We start from the raw sequence: 20,520 nt of genomic DNA on the forward strand, positions 1-20,520 counted from the left end.
TTGGATTGGACTACCGTCTAGCCGTGGATCTTGGATGCCTGCGAGACTAATTAGACATTCACCCTCTTGCCGGGTAAATAGCGGTGCTAAACAGACGTCGCGAGTAACCACCATCCGTTGTCGAACCGGGGGATAAAAATTGGAAAGGAGACAGAGGTCTTGTCTTGCGGACGGAACACGGTCCCTTGACAAGGAGCCAAAATTCGCAACTCTCGCCGATACAAGGAACGCGGAACGGTCTGATACCGTGTGCCACATTGTGCAAAGTCGAATTTCTCGCTTGAAGTGCAAGAATTTTTGCGTCGAACCAAAAGAAAAGCAATTGAAAAATCTTTTTTTTTTTTTTTTGTTTTTTTGTTTTTTTTAATAGGGTTTTTAGGGCTATAAACATACTTATTTGGATGAAGAAGTAAGATAAAAATATTTCGGTCAGATTTTTTGGAGTTCAAATACGTACACACAAGGCGTTTTTCAGCAAAGACTCAATTTTGAAATTTTTCAGAAATAATTTTTTCTCTCTTTTTTTGGGTTGTTCTCAATAGGACATTAATATGAGAACTTGGAAAAAATAGCTCAACGATATAGCGTCAAATGTGTGAAATCGACGATTGCTTCCATCGGATCGATTTTCCGGAAATTTTTTTCCCTTCATTAAATTTCTTTAATTCATTAACAAACCTTCTGAAAAACACCCAAAATTATGTTTAAATTAAAAATAGGAAAAACCCTATATAACATTAATTTAAAAAAAAACGAACTTTATGGAATAATATCGCATTAAGGTAATTTATTTATTAGTTTATTCTAAATTTTTTTGACTGATGATTTAAACGATCTTGCTAAGGACGGAAAGTGCCGATTTATCGACATTTTAAGTACTATGCATCTGAGTTAGTTATAAACTGTAACATTTTTTTCATGAACTGAGAGGGATGCGACTTAAGCTGGGTGTCTCTTCGAAATTGAATGTTTTTGGTGAATTTGGCAACTTTGTCAGTTTCTGGCTAGGACTGCAGTATCTTCCTCACCGTCTTCCAAGGATTAATCCATCCCTTTCATCTCACTGACAAGAAACTAGAGACAAGAGACGACTCAATCGGAGCCAGATCAAGTGATCTTTTTCGTGTTCGGGAATCATCGGACGAGGCTTTTGCGGATCTTGCTATACGGTGTAGCAAAATCCAGCAGGTTCGCAACACTGGCTTTCCTCTATTTCAACCTGTGTTGAATAATCGATTCTTGTCGGAGCACCTCGAGCACCTGGCCTCTCCGAAAATCGATACATTCCCTTAGGTTTAAACGGAGTAAAAACCATGTTGCAAATTTCCTGGATCCGTCAGTGCCCGCTAGAGATAGATTGCTTAAAAAGAGACGTTGGTAGCTTGGCACAATTAAGTAAAGTAGAAATTTTCGTTTTTTTTAAAAAAAAATATTAGCTTTCGAGTTCATGACGGAAAATTATACTATTCCATAAATGTTTGTGCGCCGCTAACTGAGAGAAATAATTTTTCTGCGCTCCACATAATGATTGCATTTTACTTAATGACTTTTTTTACCTACCTCCAAACGAATTTTTTTTGGAAATGGTAAAACACAAGTATGGAATTATTTTTGGTCTAAGTTTTAACGAGATGACCAGTTACATTTCATCAAGGTGGTAAAAGAAGACGCGAAGAAGAACATACTAAAAATTTGTGCCAGAAAGTAATTTTAAAAGAAATGCGTAATAGTTTTGGTGATTTTCAATCAATATTTTCAACACTACAAAATACTAAGACAAGAAGGCTTGTCTTTCATCCACCCTTATCGGGCTCGTGTCATTTTCCGCGTTTTCGGTATCGTCTGTGTCAGAATAAACACATGAAAAAACCATTCTGACAGTGTATTTTTCTTGACAGAGGGAGCCTATCGGTGAGTAGACCCTCTTTGCAACTTGTTCTAATAACCGCTGATTTCATACTATGATAATTTTTACAAGAGCTGCAATAGTCCGAACGACCCTCTTTAAGAATTAACAGTGATGAACCGAACACAAACAGATTGGCCTGGATGGATTACCTCGCCGCGGAAGATTGAAACAGTGATAACAGTAGCAAGACCTACCCTGCAAAATCGCGCAAATCAAATAGAAACTGCATGTACATTCGCTGTTCTTGCTTAGGAGAGGCAGAGCCCCTCCTGAGAGGGGTAGGCGGGGGTGCGCACCACGCGTTTCGGCCCGAGGGTTGTCAGTCAGTCTGTCGTTGCCACATCGAACAAATAATTACAAAATTTTCATTCAAATATTTATTGCTTATGGGGACTCGCAGTTTCGGGCTAAGAGGCATCGGGCCGGACCCCAAAGGCGCACTTATCAATTACCCTTAATTTAGTTCGGGCCGTCTTTTCAAAAAGAGAGGGCCGACAGCTTTTAAATTTCTGCTTCGTTTAATCTCGGCTATCAATTTTGATTCCGTGTCATCCCTAATTCGGCCTTTTTGGTCCTCAAGCGTGAGTCATCTAATGTGAGGATGCAGCGGGCTGATTGTTAATTGTTAGATAAAGCGATAGACAAAGAAGACATGAAGGGGTCCTATTGGTGAAGGCAGTTGGTTGCAATAGACAATAGAAGATCGGTAAAAGACTAACGAACGGCAACTCACGAGAGACCCTTTAGTTAGGCCATCATTTTCTCCCTTTGTCTATAGGAACCACTCGTTTCAACCAATAGCATCGCTCCATTCTCATATGCTTTATTTGTCTATCGCTTAGTCTATCAATTTCAACAATCAGCCCACTGGTGAGTCGCCAACTAGCACAGGAATGCAGCTTCAGTTCCTTTCAATTAGAATCACTATTTTTCACTTACACTGGAGAAAAAACCACATTGGATCTAGAGTCCAGACTCTTGAAAACATTGACAAGAAAAAATACTCTTGATTCAATCGGATTTTTGCTTGAATCAAAACGAAATCCGCTTAAATTAAGAGGCTTGGTTCTTGATTTAAGCTAGATTCTGATTGAATCAAGAGTACTTTTTCTTATCAATGTTTTTAAGAGTCTGGACTTTAGATCCAATGTGTTTTTTTTTCCAGTGCACCTAGTAAAGCACCGATCTACGTATGAAACTAATTGCACATACGTTACTAGTGAAATGAGCCAGAAATATTGGTTCCCAATTACCCAGTGTAACCCATTCACCCTTTTCGAGGGTCTACTAGGCTACCTTGCTATGGAAGAATGCCATATGATCATTCGAAAGTTGACACATTTTCCTGGCTAGAACATGTATTTTTGAGGAAAGTTATGCACATTTTTCCTTGACATTTTTAGATATTTTAGATTAAATTACAAAATTTTTTTTTGAAAATTGCAAGGAAAAATATTCACAAGTTTTCTCTCAATTCGTTTTTTATCAAAGGAAATATGACAGCTTCTAAAGGATCACACGGCGTTCTTCCTCAGCACGGCAGTAGTATTGAGTGACCATGCGAACGCAACTTTCGGTGGGGACACCAGCATCCTGGGGAGCGGCAGCCCCCTCCGGAATCCCCCCAGCTTCGCCCATGGAAGCCATGGTAACGTCATAAAACGACGCGCAAAATGACCGGCAAATCTTAACTAGCCACCACCACCGCCAGTTTCTTTCCGCACACAGTCTATCACCATGAAAACACGATTCTGTGACACGCGGAACCAATCCATCGGCCAATAACGAGAGTCGTTTCCATGTCGCCCCGCCGCTACGTCGCTCCACCGACATAAAAACCTAACTCGATTCCGACTTGAGCCCTGGAAAGGACGGTGTTATATGGAGTACGCGGCTCATCCCGAAGTGTGTTTAGGAGTTTCGGGTGCGAGAGGGCGCTACGACCGCGGGTAATCCTCGGTTGTAAAATTCTACGAGGTCGTGGTCCAAGCCGGGTCACACTCGTTAGACTTTGGTTTGATTAACCGAATCGTAATTCGCCACTAACGACGTTGTTAGGCGCGCTTTTAAATTGTCACGCTTTTCGCCGTGCACCCCCCACCCTGTGGCCGCGGGGTAGCGGGTGGTCGATGGTCGGAGCGGAAATCAGAACTGATTGGCCATATCCGGCGTTGTCGCCTCTTGCGAATGATATTTGGACGCATTTCTGTCAAACGGAACTATGTGCATTATGACATGAGCCTTGGAATGCATGTATTCTTATGGGTCTTAGGGCTCATGTCATAATGCACACAGTTCCGTTTGATAGAAATACGTTCATTTGTACGTATTTATGCTAAAAGGAACTATGTGCATAGGGTTTGCGTGAAACATAGTTCCTTTTGGCATAAATACGTCCGTTTTGCGTTTAGACTGAATGGGGCAGTATGGAGCACTGGCTGTATAGGGTGATTCAAAAGTCCCGTGCCGCCCCTGGGGTTCTTGCCTTTTTCAGAGTTATACCCTTGAAATTTTGGGACTCCCAAATTCGTTTTCTTCGACCTACGAGCGCGCAAAAAATTCCAAATTTCGAATTTTTTGGGGAGGTTTAGGTACTGTACCAAATTTTTTCAATGCGTTTTTTTTAATACTTGTTTTGTAAAACTCTGATTTTCGGTGATCCAAATATTTTGACAGAAATTTCCCCTTTCTCAGGATCTATTGGGTCTTTTTTTGAACATAATTTTTGGTTTGGTATTTTCTTTAAACACACGGACTCTTTACAAAAAAATACCGAAATTTTTATGGTTTTTCATAGTCAAAATTTTTAGGAAAATGGAGAATTTGCATGCAAATTTTCTACTGCTTCATCTGAAAGTGCTTAAAGAGCTGATTTGACAGTATTTTTCATAATTTTTTTTCTGATACGGGAAATAGTATAAAAATAGATTTAAAAGTGAGAAAATGCACCGCCTAGTGACGTCATCTGACGGCATTTCCCATTTAAACACACGTATTTGAGCAGATTAGATCATTTTGTCATATCTTCTCCAATAGTTGTTAAATTCATGAACCAAGGGTATCCTTGTGTTCAGTTCAGTCAGTAGGAAAACACGAAATTCATCAAATTTCAGACACCTGCAAATTTTCTATTCATACTAAAATTTAAAAGAGGCATAATTTTTAATTTTTTTCAAATTTTGAAAAAAACTTTGTATTTAATTAATCTAGCGACCCTATGGAAAAGCATCTACCAAAAAAAGTTTTTTTGAACACATACTCAATAGATCCTGAGAAAAGGGACATCAAAGTTGACTGCGTTACTATGGGCCACCATAGGTCTCCCTACCCCCTTAAACAACCTGGAAGAGATTTATCGATCCAAGAATCGATAGACGATCTACAGAGTCAACAATTCAACCTCAGATTTGACCCCGGGACGACGCGACACAGCGTAGAGCACCTAAATGTCCGTCAAGCAGTCGTCATAAAATCGGACTTGCGTCAAATTTCTCGGGTATCCACACGGCGCGACGCACACTGGCCCGAATCAATAGGAGAGGTCGAACAAAATCTAAAAATTTTGAAAACTTATATTTCTGGAAATTCGAAACAAACAAGTTTGAGTGCGGCTTCATTGGTTTTTTCGTGACATTTCTTTTCAGAAACACCCCTTGAAATTGAATTTGCGACAAAATTAACAGCAAAATTTAAAATTTCAGCAAGAAATGTCATAAGTCCAACCTCTTCTATTATCTCGTTCCACTGTGCGACGCGACGACCGGACAAATTATCAAAGGAGTCTGGAGGTGAGAAGATGAGTCGAATTAATTTATCCAGTCTCATCCAGCCCGTGTTTGTTTTTATGAAGAAGAGTGTCATAACCGGATACGAACTAACGATTTGAATCAAAAGGAACTGTCGTCATTGTGATCTGAGCTCCGTGACCCATAAAAATGCATGTTCGACAGGGGTCATGTCACATTTGAGACGGTTTCTTCTGATTTGGATACGTGTTTCCGAGCTGCATCGTCAACCGCCGCTGTGGCGGGACTTGCGATCGCTCAAAAACACTCGACATTCTAATTTCTCTCTCTTAGTTTTTACGGCCCCCAAAAATTACCAAGAACAAGGTGTGCTCCGAGTTAGACTCGAGGCCAAAAACGTCATTTTGAAAATTCAATGTTGCCAAGTTTGTGGCTCAACACTGAAAACAAATTCTCGGCATTTTTACCACGGTCCGTTGGTACCTTTACCATCTCACTTTTTTTTACCAATTATTGATAATTTTACCAAGACAGACTGGTAAGCTTACCTAAACATCGGTATTTTTACTGTTTTTTCCAGGTAAGAATACCACTTTTATTGGTAATCAATCCCGGTAACTTTGCCATTTTACCTCGGTAATTCTACCACAGTCGATAAAAAATATTGGCGTTTTTACCAAGGTCCAGTAAAATTATCGAGAAAGTTCAATAATTTTTACCGAGATTTCTCGGTAAAACCAATTCCAAAAATGGTAATTTTACTAAGAAAAAATCGTGATCAAATAGAACCCGGAATTCTTGGTAATTTTACCCATTTCTTAGCAAATACACCGAGATTTTTTTTCAGTGATATGCTTCGTTTTACTCGTAGGCAGAAATTTAGGGTTCATGTTGGCATCGAAACCCAAAAATTTTACTCACTTGCACGTTTCTTACTCACTGAAAATTTGGACTTTGATGGTAGATAAAATATACGAAACCTATCCTCCTTCTTTGCAATTTGAGTTCATTTCACCTCGATAGAAATTCTTGGTTGAATATCTGCGATTTTTCTTCTTTCTTCTTCTTTTTACGAAAAGGGTCATTGGACCGGAGAATTTTCTTTTTTTTTTAATTTTTTTTTGTTGAAAATGATAGCTGTGGTTTCGACATGGTACTGTTTAAAAAAGCTGTTCAAATGGGGAGAATACGCAAGATCAACTAATGGCTGGATGTTGCTCCTATCTCATAAGTAACTTATAAAATAATAGTTAATTTAGTTTCGGAATACTTAGTAGATATATTATGAAAACAAATACAAATTACTGGAGATATAATGCGATTTTCAAGAAATTTGTATCCAATGAACCTAGAAGTGGTTAATTTGAATAATTTTCGTAGAAAAAGTAATTCAATTTACGAGAGAGCAGGTTTTGGAATCCATGCGTTAACAGGGAGGTTAAATTCCTTCATAAAATTTTCAATACGAATTAACTTTCGACAGGACGACGCTTCAATCAAACCAAGCATGTCAAAACAACATTAAAACCTTTCCTCCTGTCTTGGATTTCTGAAATTAGGGATGCATTTTTGCATGGTGAACCATTTGCGTACATATTTAAACTTAATTTAAAAAAAAGCAAAAAAAAAACAAAAAAAACAAAAAAAACTGGTGATTAGATAGAAAACCTCTACTATTTAGTAAAACGTGGTAAAATCCTCTGTACGGGCAAACAGGCAGGCGAAGACAGAAGGCAATATCAGCGCCAAGCTGCGGTCGACCCAATCGAGGCTGGCATGCGAGGCTCTTCCCATCGAAGCGCCTGCAATATTAAAAGACGCAACGTTTCACACACAATCTCCGTCTACTTTCCTTCAGCGCAGCGCAGCAACGCAGCTACGGTGCTGGTGCAAATATTTTTGAGTTTGCCAAAAATTTTGAAAATGTCCACGACCCATACTAATAAAACGCTTGCTCTAGACAAGTAGCTCTGTGTCTAAATACTGTGGGGAAGCTGAAACTCACAGGTACTTTAAAACGTGCGTCTATGGTTGGCTGCCACCTTTTTCGTTTGGAGGCTTTCCAGTGTTGTCGAGTTTAGACTTTGTCCGGAGGTGGCTACCGCCACCCATGATGCATCCACCACAGATTGATCGAGTGACTTATTCGATATTCGAAATTCGATGTATCGAGGATTTAAACAGAAAGATTGAGTTAGTAACCATATCATCGGAGTGAATCTAGATATTTACATTCGCATAAAGGATATAGGCACGAATTGGCCGAATGAAAGCTGGCATCAATGAAGAATCCGCCATTCTATGATACGCGGCCTGGCGAAATCAGCCCCTAAATAATAACAATTTTTTAGATCCTTCCACGTATCACGCATAAATTCAAAAACCGAATTTACGCGTCACAGGTGCTTGCACAGACGCGCATCATAATATCGCGATAACAACAGTGAAAAACAATCAAAGCATCCTAATGATTGAGGATGAATTTTGATGCTGCAATCATCTCTCGGCTCGACAAGGGCACGATCGCTGCCGATCTAGGGAAAACGACTCATGAATACTTGAACTTCGCAAAATTTCTGCGGACAGATTATTCATTTTCGAAAAAAGTCATGAACATTTTCCTTTGAAATTTTCAAACATTTTAGATGTAACTCTTCGAATAAAATTTCGTGATGAAATATCAAACAAAAGAGTGCATAAATTCGCGAGATAATGCGGCTTGTATCGGAGAAAATGTAACAAATGCCAACAGCTCATACGGCGTTTTACTTTAGCACGACGGATTGGCATTCCAGTTTGACCATAAATCGATCTGGCGAGACGGCGCGGTTATCGAATTCCGATGCCGCTAAATTAAAAGCGGCGAATGTAAGACAAAAATGTAACCTGCCTCGCGAAAGAAATTCAACGTAACGAGTTCTACAGAACTGAATTTCGGCCTTGATTAATAAAATAATGCGGCATTCGAAATGCGAGGAAGACGATTGACTTGCATTAGCGGCATCGAAGAGATTCGTAGGAAGAATATTGTACCAATATTTCCGGTCGGATTTCAGTCCAGGCAGCATCATCAAATGGACTTATTTCTGCCAAACGGACCTATGTGCATGAAGACGTGAGCCTTGTTATGCATGTATTCTTATGGATCTCAGGGCTCATGTCCTAATGCACCTGGTTCCGTTTGGCAGAAATACGCCCAAATACCGATGCAGCTGAAATCCACGCAAAAAAAAGCACAGCACTTCTCCAACACCGCGCTTGTTGCAATGGACCTTTGGGCACAGTGGCGTGGCGTGAATGATTGACTATCGATAATATTCCATTTGAAGCTATGGTAAAGAATCGATTATTAAGGTGTTCGTTGCGAACACCCTGTATATCGAAATTTTTCCATTTAAATGGCAGATGAATCAATGAATCGCACAACATGCCACGCCACTGTTTGGGCAGGGTCAGAATTAAAATTCCTCAAGGCATGCTTCCTTGTCAGAATCTTACGCAGGACATACTGCTTCGATCAAAAACTTCCGAAATTTATTTAGAAATGAAAAATTGATGTTTGCCGTTTACGTTAGAATCTTTATTTAATTTATTAAAAACGTTCTTCGAAAATTAAAAAATGACCGCACGAAATTTTGAGCGATGACGACGATGGAAAGAAAAATAAAACAGAAAATTGCAACGTCGCAAACAAAGAAACGTGGTTTCATTCAGGGGTGCAAATTATTTTAAATGCCTGATATAGCGACCAAATTGTGCAATTGAGAAAAGAGGGGCAAAAAATTGAAGAGGATGAAAGAGATTTTTTTTTTTTTGGACGGTTCTTCGACTTTTAATTCTTGAAAAATAACGTGACTTTGTCACGTATCTCAAATTTATCTTGAAATTCTTCAAAAATTGAACAAAGCTTTGATCAGCTCGTTGTGCTGATCTTTTCGCTAAACCCTAGCGCGTTGCAGGAAATCTCAGGGACCTCCTGCAAAATTGTAAAGGTCTAGGAATAATTTACACCCCTGTTGTAGTTTCAAAACTGTTATACTCTCAGTTAACCACCACTGGCTTTTGGAGTCGATCAACAGCGAAACTGAAGAATAGAAAGGAGAGTAATCGAGGAAAGTTATCAGCATTGGAGGAATTCTGCAAATTTCTCTGGTCAATGACGGAAATGACGATAGAAGAAAGGAAAAATGAAATTATTGGTTTTCGGCTACTCATTATTATGAGTATTCTATTGAAAGAAAATAAAGTATTGAGCCTTTAGCCGATCCAGTGGAAGCGAAACTATGTAAAGTCAGGTCAAACTTGACAAAAAAATAGTGAGCAAGAGAATTACATGTTTTTATAAAATGTTTTAAATTTCTGATAATGTCATCCCGAAAAAATGAACAAACCTTTTTCCTTTGATTTTTGATTTGGTGATGCTTTGTTTGGCCGAAATCCCGTTGTAATTGATGTACAGGTCGCTGGTATCCTTGCTAAAATCCTGGAACACGAAATTTTCACTCCAATCGAAAGCCAGGCTGGACGTCAAGATCATCAGGAACAACAACCACTTAATCATACTTGAGCGGAAAGTGCATGAGCATTATTTCCAAGTTCCTCCTTTTGCTTTTCGAGTGTAACGGGTGGTGAACCGAACAAGACACTTTACAGGCGACGAATTTCGGGGAGCATTTGCACACCTTCATGCTTTTTCTTGAGCGGGAAAAATTCCGGGCCGACTAAATTCTTCGGGGCGCGACGCCGACACGAGATGATTGCACGGAGAGACTTGCATGGAGTCGAACACAACCCGGGAACCGATCGAACTTGGACAAACGTAACGCTTTCAATACAACAACCAGGGAAAAAATACTCAAAACTCTATGATGGACTGAAAAAATCCACTCGATGGAATTATTGATGACCTCTCGCAAGCAAATACAAACCCTTGTCACTTCGTCTGCGACACTCGCGGAATAACGCGTCAGCACAGGCACTTTAAAAACCGTTGCACTACCCGCACTTTTATCTTTTGGTTGACCGATTTTCCGACTTGCGAAAGGGAATGTATGTTTCCCTCCAAATAACAAAATAATATCGAGTCGATAATCTTGACATTCGCAGACAAAAATTCACTTTTTGAGGAACTTGCAGTGTCACACACTTGAGTTGTACCCTCTCTTTCAATGAGAAATTTCCGTGACTGTCTGACAAAAAAATGGGGAAATATCACCCGATATTTCACCAAAAATTTTGTGATTGCGCTCTCGGTGATATCTTGTATAAACCACGACTGGTTTTTCCGAAAAACTGATGGGGGCTTGATAGGTTTCAATTTTAAGAAATGTCATCGCTGGTTTGTCGAGCAGTCACGCGAAGAGAAAATACCACTGTGCTGATACTTTAATCAATTTATTAACATCAATTTCCATGCAACGAGTGCAGAAATAAATTAATAAAATCTAGACGTCAGGATCATACGACGGAAATCCGAATATAGGAGGCCATCACTTTAATTACACAAGAAGAGAGAATCGTATCACTGCTAAAATGAGCAAAACAATTTTCGAGAGAGGCAGGTCGCAAAAGTCACCAAAGATTCAAACGGCGGTTCGATAGGATACACAAAATATGACCTGCAAGACGTTTCACATCATCGAATGAAAATATGTCGATTCGCAAAAAAGGGATCAATTTGCAAGAGTATTGAAAACATTATGAGACTCGCGTTGAGTGATTGAGAGAGTTGTGAAAACAACACTTTGAAATCGCTGGATTGATGGAAAAACACAAAAAAAGGCCGAAAAAGTACGTGGTGGGCCTGCGAAAAATCAAAGGAAACGCACAAAGCTGGTATCACACTTTTTGTCGAGGAAATAATTAGTTTTCAGTCATTTTTACACGTGAGCGATTGGTTAACAAGCGAGTGCGCCGAACGTAATCAACAGACGCGAGATGAGATGACACGTGAAAAAACGCACATCAAAAACTTGGAAAATGTTTACACGTGAGTGGTCCATTGGCACGCGAGTGACCGAGTGACTGTCGGAGAGATGACACGCGAGTGATCTTCACAAAACACACACTAAAAACTTGGAATCACAGGGAAATGTTTACACGTGAGTGCTCCGTTGACACGCGAGTTGACCGAGCACATGTTAGAGAGATGATACAGGAGTAATCTTCATAAAACACACATTTCAAATTCGAAAATAAAATCGGGAGATGGCAAATAAACGTTTAAAAATGATCACACGTGGGGGTCGGACCAACACGCGATTGGGTTGAGTGGAGCGATGCGCGGCCGCGGAGGATCGCCGAATGGTCTCTCTGCCGATTGGCGGAGGATTGAGGAGCCTCCGCCATGGAGGACCCTTCAGCACCCTCGGATACCTCGAGATCGGAGCGCTGCCTACCGGCGGTCGCCGCAAACTATACACCTGGTTCAATGCCAAGGTCAAGAATACTACGATCGGTTTTTTTCTGACGGATCGCGATGGAGTAGTAAACATGATCCACCATTCAGTGAAACGGCGATGAATGGAATTGATCTGTCCCTCAACGGTCAGTGACATGGCGTACTTTGCGATGTATCGGTTGATCTGTCGCTTGAACCAATGGAAAAGGATCGATAATCATGGTGCTCGCAACGAATACCTTCATAATCGATTCTTTGAGTAGCTTCAAATGGGTTAATATCGATAATCGATCATTCACGCCTCGCCATTGTCGACGGAACATGTTAAGGCCGCATCCATAGTTTCCTGAAACGGCTTCTTTCCTCAAGAAAAAGCCCACTTAGCTTACCTACATGTTTGTTTAAAAAAGTGTTCTTAGTCCTTCCTTTGTCAGCTTTTTTCCTTACTTTCTCAGGGGGCACCGTTTGGTTTAGTTTACAGGTTTTTTTTTTTAAAAAAAAAAAAAAAAAAAAAAAAAAAAAAAAAAACTTGAAATAGCGTAAAAAAAGCACAGTTTTTGCCAATCCCAAGTAAAATTCAGAAGTTTACCTTTGACTCCGGACTCTTGGAAGGGTTTACGATAATTTATCACTGCAAAAAATAAAAAAAAAAAATACGAGACGGGAAATTATATGATTTTTTCAAACTTTAAAAAAGGTGCGAACCTTCCTTAAAATGTACAAATCTAGAAATATTTCTGAAAATATAACTCTTATATTTTATTCGGTTTTTTGTTTCTTTGTGGTGATAAATCGTTGAAATTCCTTCAAGGACTTTTCGCAGATATATACTGCTGAATTTTCTTGAGTTTTGCAGAGATGGTTCTTTGTATGATGCCAAGTTAGAGATCTCCTCGAACCTCCCTTTACCACAACGTAAACCATAGACGGACGTATTTCTACCAAACGGAACTATGTGCATTATGACGTGAGCCTTGTTATGAATATATTCTTATGGGTCTCAGGGTTCATGTCTTAATAGAAACATGCGATGAACCCAGTGTCACAACAAAACTTTCTGAAACTCTTTGCTTCCCTTCATTTAAAAATGAACGGAAACAAACACAATATGGAAATAAAGCGAGGGCAAGGATGCGCGTTTACGACGGCGCAGAGATACAACTATTCCTACTTGATGGACGTCCATCCGTGCTGCATTTGAAAAATTGAAGGCGCGATGACACGAAGCGTGAGCTCTCAGTGCTCTGCTATATGTTATCAATGAAGTGTCGCTCAGGGCTCAGATTCGGGAGAAAAGTTCAAAAAGAGGCCCGAACACATTCCTACCTCTTCTACCTTCGGCTGTGTTACTCACGTAGTGTTCGAAGCACCATTACGAATAAGACAATCGAAAACTAACACAAAATGGACATAGGGGGAGGGAAAGGATGCGCGTTTACGACGGCGAAGAGATACAACTATTCGTACTTGATGGACGTCTGTGCTGCATATGAAAAATTGAAGGCGCGATGACGCGAAGCTTGAGCTCTCAATGCTCTGCTATATGCTGTCAATGAGGTGTCGCTCGGAGAAAAGTTAAAAAAGAAGCCCGAATACGTCTTGCCTGTCTTCGGCTGTGTTGACACTCGTTTTTCCTTTCTTTTCAGGTTCTCGTCTGATTCTTTTATAGGCTGGATTTGCAGACCCACGTCTTAAGCTCTTGTAAACCGCAGCACTGGCTCGGTTCTTTTGGAAATAATGGTGCTTGGATGCGCCTTACTGCTTTAATTTTTTGTGGTTTCTTTAATTTCGGAAGTCTAAAGTTTACTTCAATACGTTCAATTTTGTAATTTTTACTCCGTACGATGAATAAACTTTGAAAAAGAACAGATATCTCGATTCCAAGTTCGGATGATTCCAGAAGCGCCAAGGCATAATCTAAGGCCACTCTCGCCATCTCGGATTTTGATATGTTGAAAATGTGGCACCGAGAATCCTCAGAAATCCTCGCTTTTCATCTAGTTTTCTCAGGAAACGCGTTTTTTCCAGCGAAACATTTTCAGCGGAAAAGATCATATAATTTTCACATCATTGCGGAAAATACGCGGTTTCTACATCGATGCGAGCATTATATTCATAAACGTGCGCAAAACGCTATGATTTTCCTTCAGTTTCACGTGATACCACATACCTACCCCGGAGTTTGAATAGTTGCTCACTTGGATTCCAATTACTAAAAAGAGCGACATTACGCAAAATTCATCTCAATATCGCGACATCTCCAGCGAGTTTGTTGAATCCTATAAGAAATTGACAAGCTCTTCACCCCGTTTGACGGAAAATTCGTTTATCCCGGTTATTTTGTGAAAAAAATGAGAAATTCTGCGATCACCAGCGCAATCACGCGATTATTGCAGTGGTTTTAATAAAGCAGAAAAATTACGCTATACATTTACCTTAATGCGCGGCAAGTGAAAAAAATGTTCCAACGAAGTAGTGAAAGCTGAAGGTTCATCCAATTTTCACCTCAATACCAAGGAAAAAAACGCGATTTCTGTGAGAATGTGAGCATAGTATTCGTAAACGTCTGTAACTTGAGATGGACTACAGACTATGATTTTCCTTCAATTCAAATTTTTAGTCCATAAAATTTTCATCGGGAAGGAGATGAACAGAATAAGGGTTGTTAATGGAAGAATTTGGGTTCAGTTTAACTTTATAAGCTTGTCGTACCGAAATCGAGGTAAGGTTGCTCGGGTTCACACGAAGATAAAGCATATAATCAAATATCCAACATAAAACCTTGCACTAGTAGATTCTAGGTTTGTAAATATAATATAGTTAATGATCTCATAATTAAAATACTACAATATTCTGAAAGGAAACGCATTATAAATCTGGTTCTTCTATATTCAATATTAAATCCTGAAATTAATTCTGATTCTCCTTCTGAAAAATCGAAGGGAGTTCGATTAGTTTCTGCTAAAATTGTGATTATTCAAATTAGCACTAAAGGAAATAAGATTATCAAAATATAGATGTATTTTTGAACCTTTTTTATTATAATGAAGTTTATTTGTTCTGTAATTATTATTACAGTAATTATCATTACAGTAATTATCAAAACATACACATATTTTTGAATTTTCTTTATTATAATGAAGTTTATTTGTTCTGTAATTATCATTACAGTAATTAAAATTATAATTCTGCGTGACACAACATACCTACTCCGGAGTTCGAATAGTTGCTCACTTTGTTTCCACTCTATTTAAAGAGCGAAATTATGAGAAATACATCTCAATATGGCGAGAACTAAGCGATTTCTCAAGCGAATTTGTTAAATTCTAAGAAATTGCAAGCTCTTCATCTCGCTATCGCTGTAAATGCGCGATTTTTCTGGTGGTTTTCATACAAATTCAGAAATTACTCAATAATCGCAGGGATTTTTACATACAAATGTTGCTCGATAATCGCAGGGATATTGCGGGCGGGGAGAAAGCTGTCTTGTAAAGTCATTAAAAATATGTGTAGTTTACCTGAATATCGCGGCAAATACACAAGTTTTTCAGCCATTCATTAAGTTCAAGAAATGGTCAAACGTATTTCACCTCATTGCGGAAAATACTGGATTTTTTTATGAATGTGCGCTTAACATTCATAAAAGTCTGTAACTTGAGATAGGCTAAGGGCTATGATTTTCCTTCAATTTCGCGTGATACTAAAAACCGACTCCGGAGTTCGAATAGTTGCTCACTCGGATTCCACGTGTTGGAAAGTTGCTCTTTCATCTTACTATTGCGAGAAGTATGTGATATTCCTATCGTATTAGTTAAATACTGATAAATTAATTCACCGTTTAATTTCAGTCAATTTGGATGTTTCTCCTTTTAAAGAAAGAAGAAGCACGAGTAGGAAAGTTCGAACGAACATTTATTGCGGATCCAAAATTGAATTGCTATTGAAGTAAACGGACTCACTGATAAAGCGCCGTTACATACTAGGCGTGAATTAGTGTTACTGTCAGCTAGCTTTCACGTCTATGATAGAAGATAATAAATACATGAATAAATAAACAATCGGTTTCGATACGAAAAAGTTGAAAAGCGCGCCGATGCCCAGGTTTAAATTGGCTGGAAGTGCATCGTTATAGATAGTGAACAGAAAAAGAAAAGATATCTCGATCATAAAGTCGGATGATTTCAAGGCACCAAGATATCATTCTAGGCCATATCCACCATCTTGAATTTTTAAATTTCGAAAATTCGACCAGAGATTCGACTTTTTTGCGAAAAAAATCACTATTGACCCTAGTACCACACTAATCGATCGAACGGGAGCCGAGATAGCAATTTAGGCGACATCCACCGTCTTCGGTTTTCAAATTTGAAAACTTTTAGTTGAAATTCAAGTGCTCCGTCTTAATAATGGAACCTGTTACCAAATTTCACAAAAATCGATCGAACAGGAGCCGCATTATGAAAAATCAGAGAGACTCTACGAAGAGCTAAACTATACCAGTCCCTTTACAAACGGGGGTGCGCCTTCATTATCGTCTGATACCGTGCAATACTTCTGTGGTGGAATAGTTAGAAATAGAATAGACACGATGGCATCACTGTGCTCATCATTACCATCAGCAAAACCTACGGTTCTACTACCGTGATCCCGTGTGACATTATTACCGTGGTAACCGTAGAATAACCGTGTTTTTTTCCGGGTACGAAAAAAGGGCTAAGGAAAATATCTAAATCAATAATTAATTATAACATTCAAGTTTTCCCAAAGAACTGAAAAGAACATGTGGATGTCCTTAGCTGAAATAATTCGCATTGTTTTTGTACCCAAAATTCTTAGGAGGGCACAATTTGGATTGCTTTTTGCAAAGAGGAACTAAGTATTCCAATGTTGCTAAGATTGTGCAACTTAAATTCTTTGCAATAAAATTACTAAAATTATGCAAAAAATTAAAATCACTCGGTTGACTTTCGTCTTATATTTATAGTTTCATAAAAGTAAAGTTAAAACTTGTTTCGATGATTAGTTTAAGAAGGTAAAAAAAGTAGCACAACCTTAGCAACATTTAAAAGCTCTTGGTTTCTTTTTGCAAAATGCAATCCATATGATAATGCTAAAAACATGCAGAGCTGTATACTTGTTACTAACTTATCTCTTGATAAATCTAATTGACAACAAATTATCTCTTGATATACTTAATTGACAACAGGTAATTTTTGAAAAGTCTTAACTTCCTAAAAACCAAAGCATTCTCAAAATCTTCCATCACCATCTCAGCACTGAAAACAACAAAACTTAAAACTAATCCCACAACAAGACAAAGGAATGGTAGCTGCAAATCGTTCAAACTGTAGGGCCTCGGTCCTTCATCTTTAGGATGCGCAGAATCCATTACGTCTAAAGTATTCTGTCTCCCAGAAAATGGTATGTGATGACCGGTCTCCAGAAACTGAGCAGTTTTTTCATTGAATGCGCGAAATAAGTACGAATTTTTCAGGAACGAGAACATGAACGGATACGTTCTTAAACATTCTTTAACTACATGGTATTCAATTTTTTCTTGGAGAGGCCACCGTGTCACAACAATGCGCGTTTGGGATCTGAGAGAATGCGTTAATTCCACTAAAAACGCATCGTTCTCCAAAATGACGTGCATACTTTTTTCAAATTCCTTCGAGATTATAACATGGCCATACATAATCATCTGCCGCATAATCAGACTAACGTTCCAGGTTTCACTTTCTGCCACTATAATTCTGTCTACAGCACTGGAAAGTTTTGCGATCAACTTCTCAGAGAGGCCAAGCCGAGCGAAATATGTCGCTGCTGAATCGACGCTGGGCACCTGAATGACTAAATCAGAGTCTTCCAAGTCCTTCAGCGTGTCGATTTCTGGATACTGAACCGTAGTCGCTAGCAGCGTGGTCATTCCCCCTAGGAAAACGTTGGAAATGAAGAACGCTGAAAACATGAAAACAAAAAATAAGACTTTTCCCGTGAATAACTTGCCCAGAAGCAAACGCGGTGGACTACCACATATGAAGTACGAGTATATCATGTACACCGACGATGCAGTGCTGTATGAAGTAAGTTCCTCCTCCGAATACAAGCCCAGGAACAATCCTCTCTGAGCTTTCAGGAACACGCGCTGCATGAGGACGAAGAGGACAGCCGTAACGAGAATTAAAATCCAAACTAGAGACGTGAAGACTTTAAACGGCACCAAACACCGTGGCATGAGTTCACTGTGCGGGGTGATGATACACATGGCCTCCATCTCAACGCCGATCGAAAAATCGAATCTCGAGAGATCGACCTCCTCCGAGCTTAAGAATAATCTTGGCTGGTTTAAATGCACGTTATATTTTTGGCCATCTTCATTATCGATCAGAAATAAAATATATTGAAACGTGCAGTTTAACGAAATCTCAAGTTCGTGGAAAATTTCAACCTCAATAGCCTCTCTGAATCCTTGACCATCCGCTTCGTTTGCGATATTATGGTACTGATCGTCGGCGATTATGTTCAGAGTTTTCCCGTTCAAGTTGTTGACGGTGAAGTCAAAATAAGTCTCGTTGTCCTCTCCATTGTACCGGATTATAGTTTCGACGAATGGGTCGTATCTACTGCAACCCCTCTCGTTGCAGATAGTCGTTTTTAAACCGTGGTAGAATCGCCAAATAAATTTGAAACAAAAAACCAGCGCATCGAATTCCTCCGGGGATGTTATGTTCTGTGAAGAAAGAACGTGAGGCCATTCCTGAGGATAGACACAGGTATCGAGATGATAGGTATTCCGGCCTGGCTTGCTGAGCATGAAAATCAAGTAATTGTTCGAGTTCCAAATTGGGCTTGTGTACAAACCGCGGGTCATGTTAAAATTCAAATCGGATAAGTCCGCGGAGCCGTTAAGTTCTGCTGAGGAGATGAACATGTGTTCGTCACATTTTGTGGCGACCATTGGATATCCATCAACTGTGACGCAGTATCGGGGAAATGAATTTTTTTTGTGACACCCTGTCTTATTATTAGTCCGTTTGACTGCAGAAATTGAGTCTTTCCCAGTGGGAGCGTATGCCTTTTCATGGTCGAAACCGAAGCCCTCCCTCGAAGCCGAACTTAAAATCAGACTTGTGATTTCCTGGATATCATCGAGGAAGAAAATGAAATTCCTCATCCGATTGCTTTCGCTCCAGTCCGTCAGCTGACAGTAGCTCGTTATCAAAACGGTTGGGATAGATGAATTGTGTAGACCTTCGATCAAAACAGGCACCGTCGGATTGGAGTTGAAATCGACTATGTGAAAGAAGTTTTGTTCGGATTGTTGGATTGTGTTGTGACAAACTCTGAGAGCAAGCATGACCAAGTGTGCGCGATCTTTTTCGATCACTCTGAACTTCTGAGATGTTGGAGTGCTAGTGTCCATTGCCACAAATAGGAGTACCACGATATATTGAAATTTGACAGACATAATTAATTGCAATTTAATTACAGAATAATTACCGAGAGGTTCAATAAAGGGTTTTCGACACAGGAGGCTCACGACAAGGGACTTAATATTGTGTCTTCGATTAAGTGAGCCAGACGCAGTTTAAAAAGATTATTGCGAAAGCGTCATTAAAATAGGAGAATAAATTAATGTTATTAGGATGTTAGCAATGGAAGCGTTTCGAGAGTCGTGAGTCTTTTAAGGAGAGAGCACAACTTTAGGAGATACGCTACTGCACTGAATTTTTTTTAAAATGCAATGAATATGTCCCCCCTAGCGTCAACACGCTTGCATTTGAAGTATTTTGTTAGCATTTCAGGGTGCGCAAAAACGAGAGCAAATATGTTTGGACCGCATTGGTCAATAAGGAAAATGCACCCAAAACAAAGCCTGAAGGTATGAATATGTGAGAGTAAATCACAGACGATATATGTTATAAACAACATGTGAAATAAGGGAGGTTTCATATAAAGGGTAGCTTATATCTGCCAATTTAGGCTTTTTTCTCGGTCGTTTTGGGTCAACCGATGTCTTTGACAGCGAGGACAACTATAATCGAGCTCAAAGTAGTTATAAATTTTGATATTTGCAGAGGATGAAGTGCACCTTGGCCGGATTTACCTACTTGCTGCCCATGGGCCGCCTGTACTCTGCCGCCCTCTTCTCATTCATTTTGAAACATCAATAAAAACCATCAAGTGAACGTGCCGGAGGGAGAAGGGTGCATAAGACTGCATAAGGTTCTGAGGCTCATTTTCGTGACCCAAAAAATAAAAAAAACTAATTCTAATTTCAAGGAAATACGCGGATGACGTCATTAACGGTTCAACGTGCACGATCTCCTTACCTCCAAGGATAGATATTGGACGTCGGTAACGAACCACCAGGCCCATGCCCAACCTCCAACGATGGTCCTTTTGTTTGCGGAGCCGTAGCATCCTCCTGTAAACAAATATAAACAAAAAATAAGTCCACAATG

The 20,520-nt window shown here is 39.5% G+C and overlaps 1 protein-coding gene across 3 annotated transcripts in view; it reads right to left on the reverse strand.

Annotated features, from left to right (window-relative positions):
* The window catches only part of LOC109035133 (uncharacterized), a 291,482-nt gene that overhangs the window by 159,037 nt on the left and 111,925 nt on the right, over positions 1 to 20,520 (reverse strand). The window contains exon 1 of one of the 3 annotated variants that reach the window (XM_019048639.2): positions 10,047 to 11,184. The exons of the other annotated variants lie outside the window; for them this stretch is intronic. Within the exon in view, the coding sequence (XP_018904184.2) occupies positions 10,047 to 10,216 (170 nt within the window). The 5' untranslated portion in view covers positions 10,217 to 11,184. Of the gene's footprint in view, positions 1 to 10,046; positions 11,185 to 20,520 lie in introns of those variants that run through there. 3 annotated transcript variants of the gene reach the window in all.

Source organism: Bemisia tabaci, chromosome 8, assembly GCF_918797505.1.
Source record: "Bemisia tabaci chromosome 8, PGI_BMITA_v3".
NCBI classification, from domain to species: Eukaryota; Metazoa; Arthropoda; class Insecta; order Hemiptera; family Aleyrodidae; genus Bemisia; species Bemisia tabaci.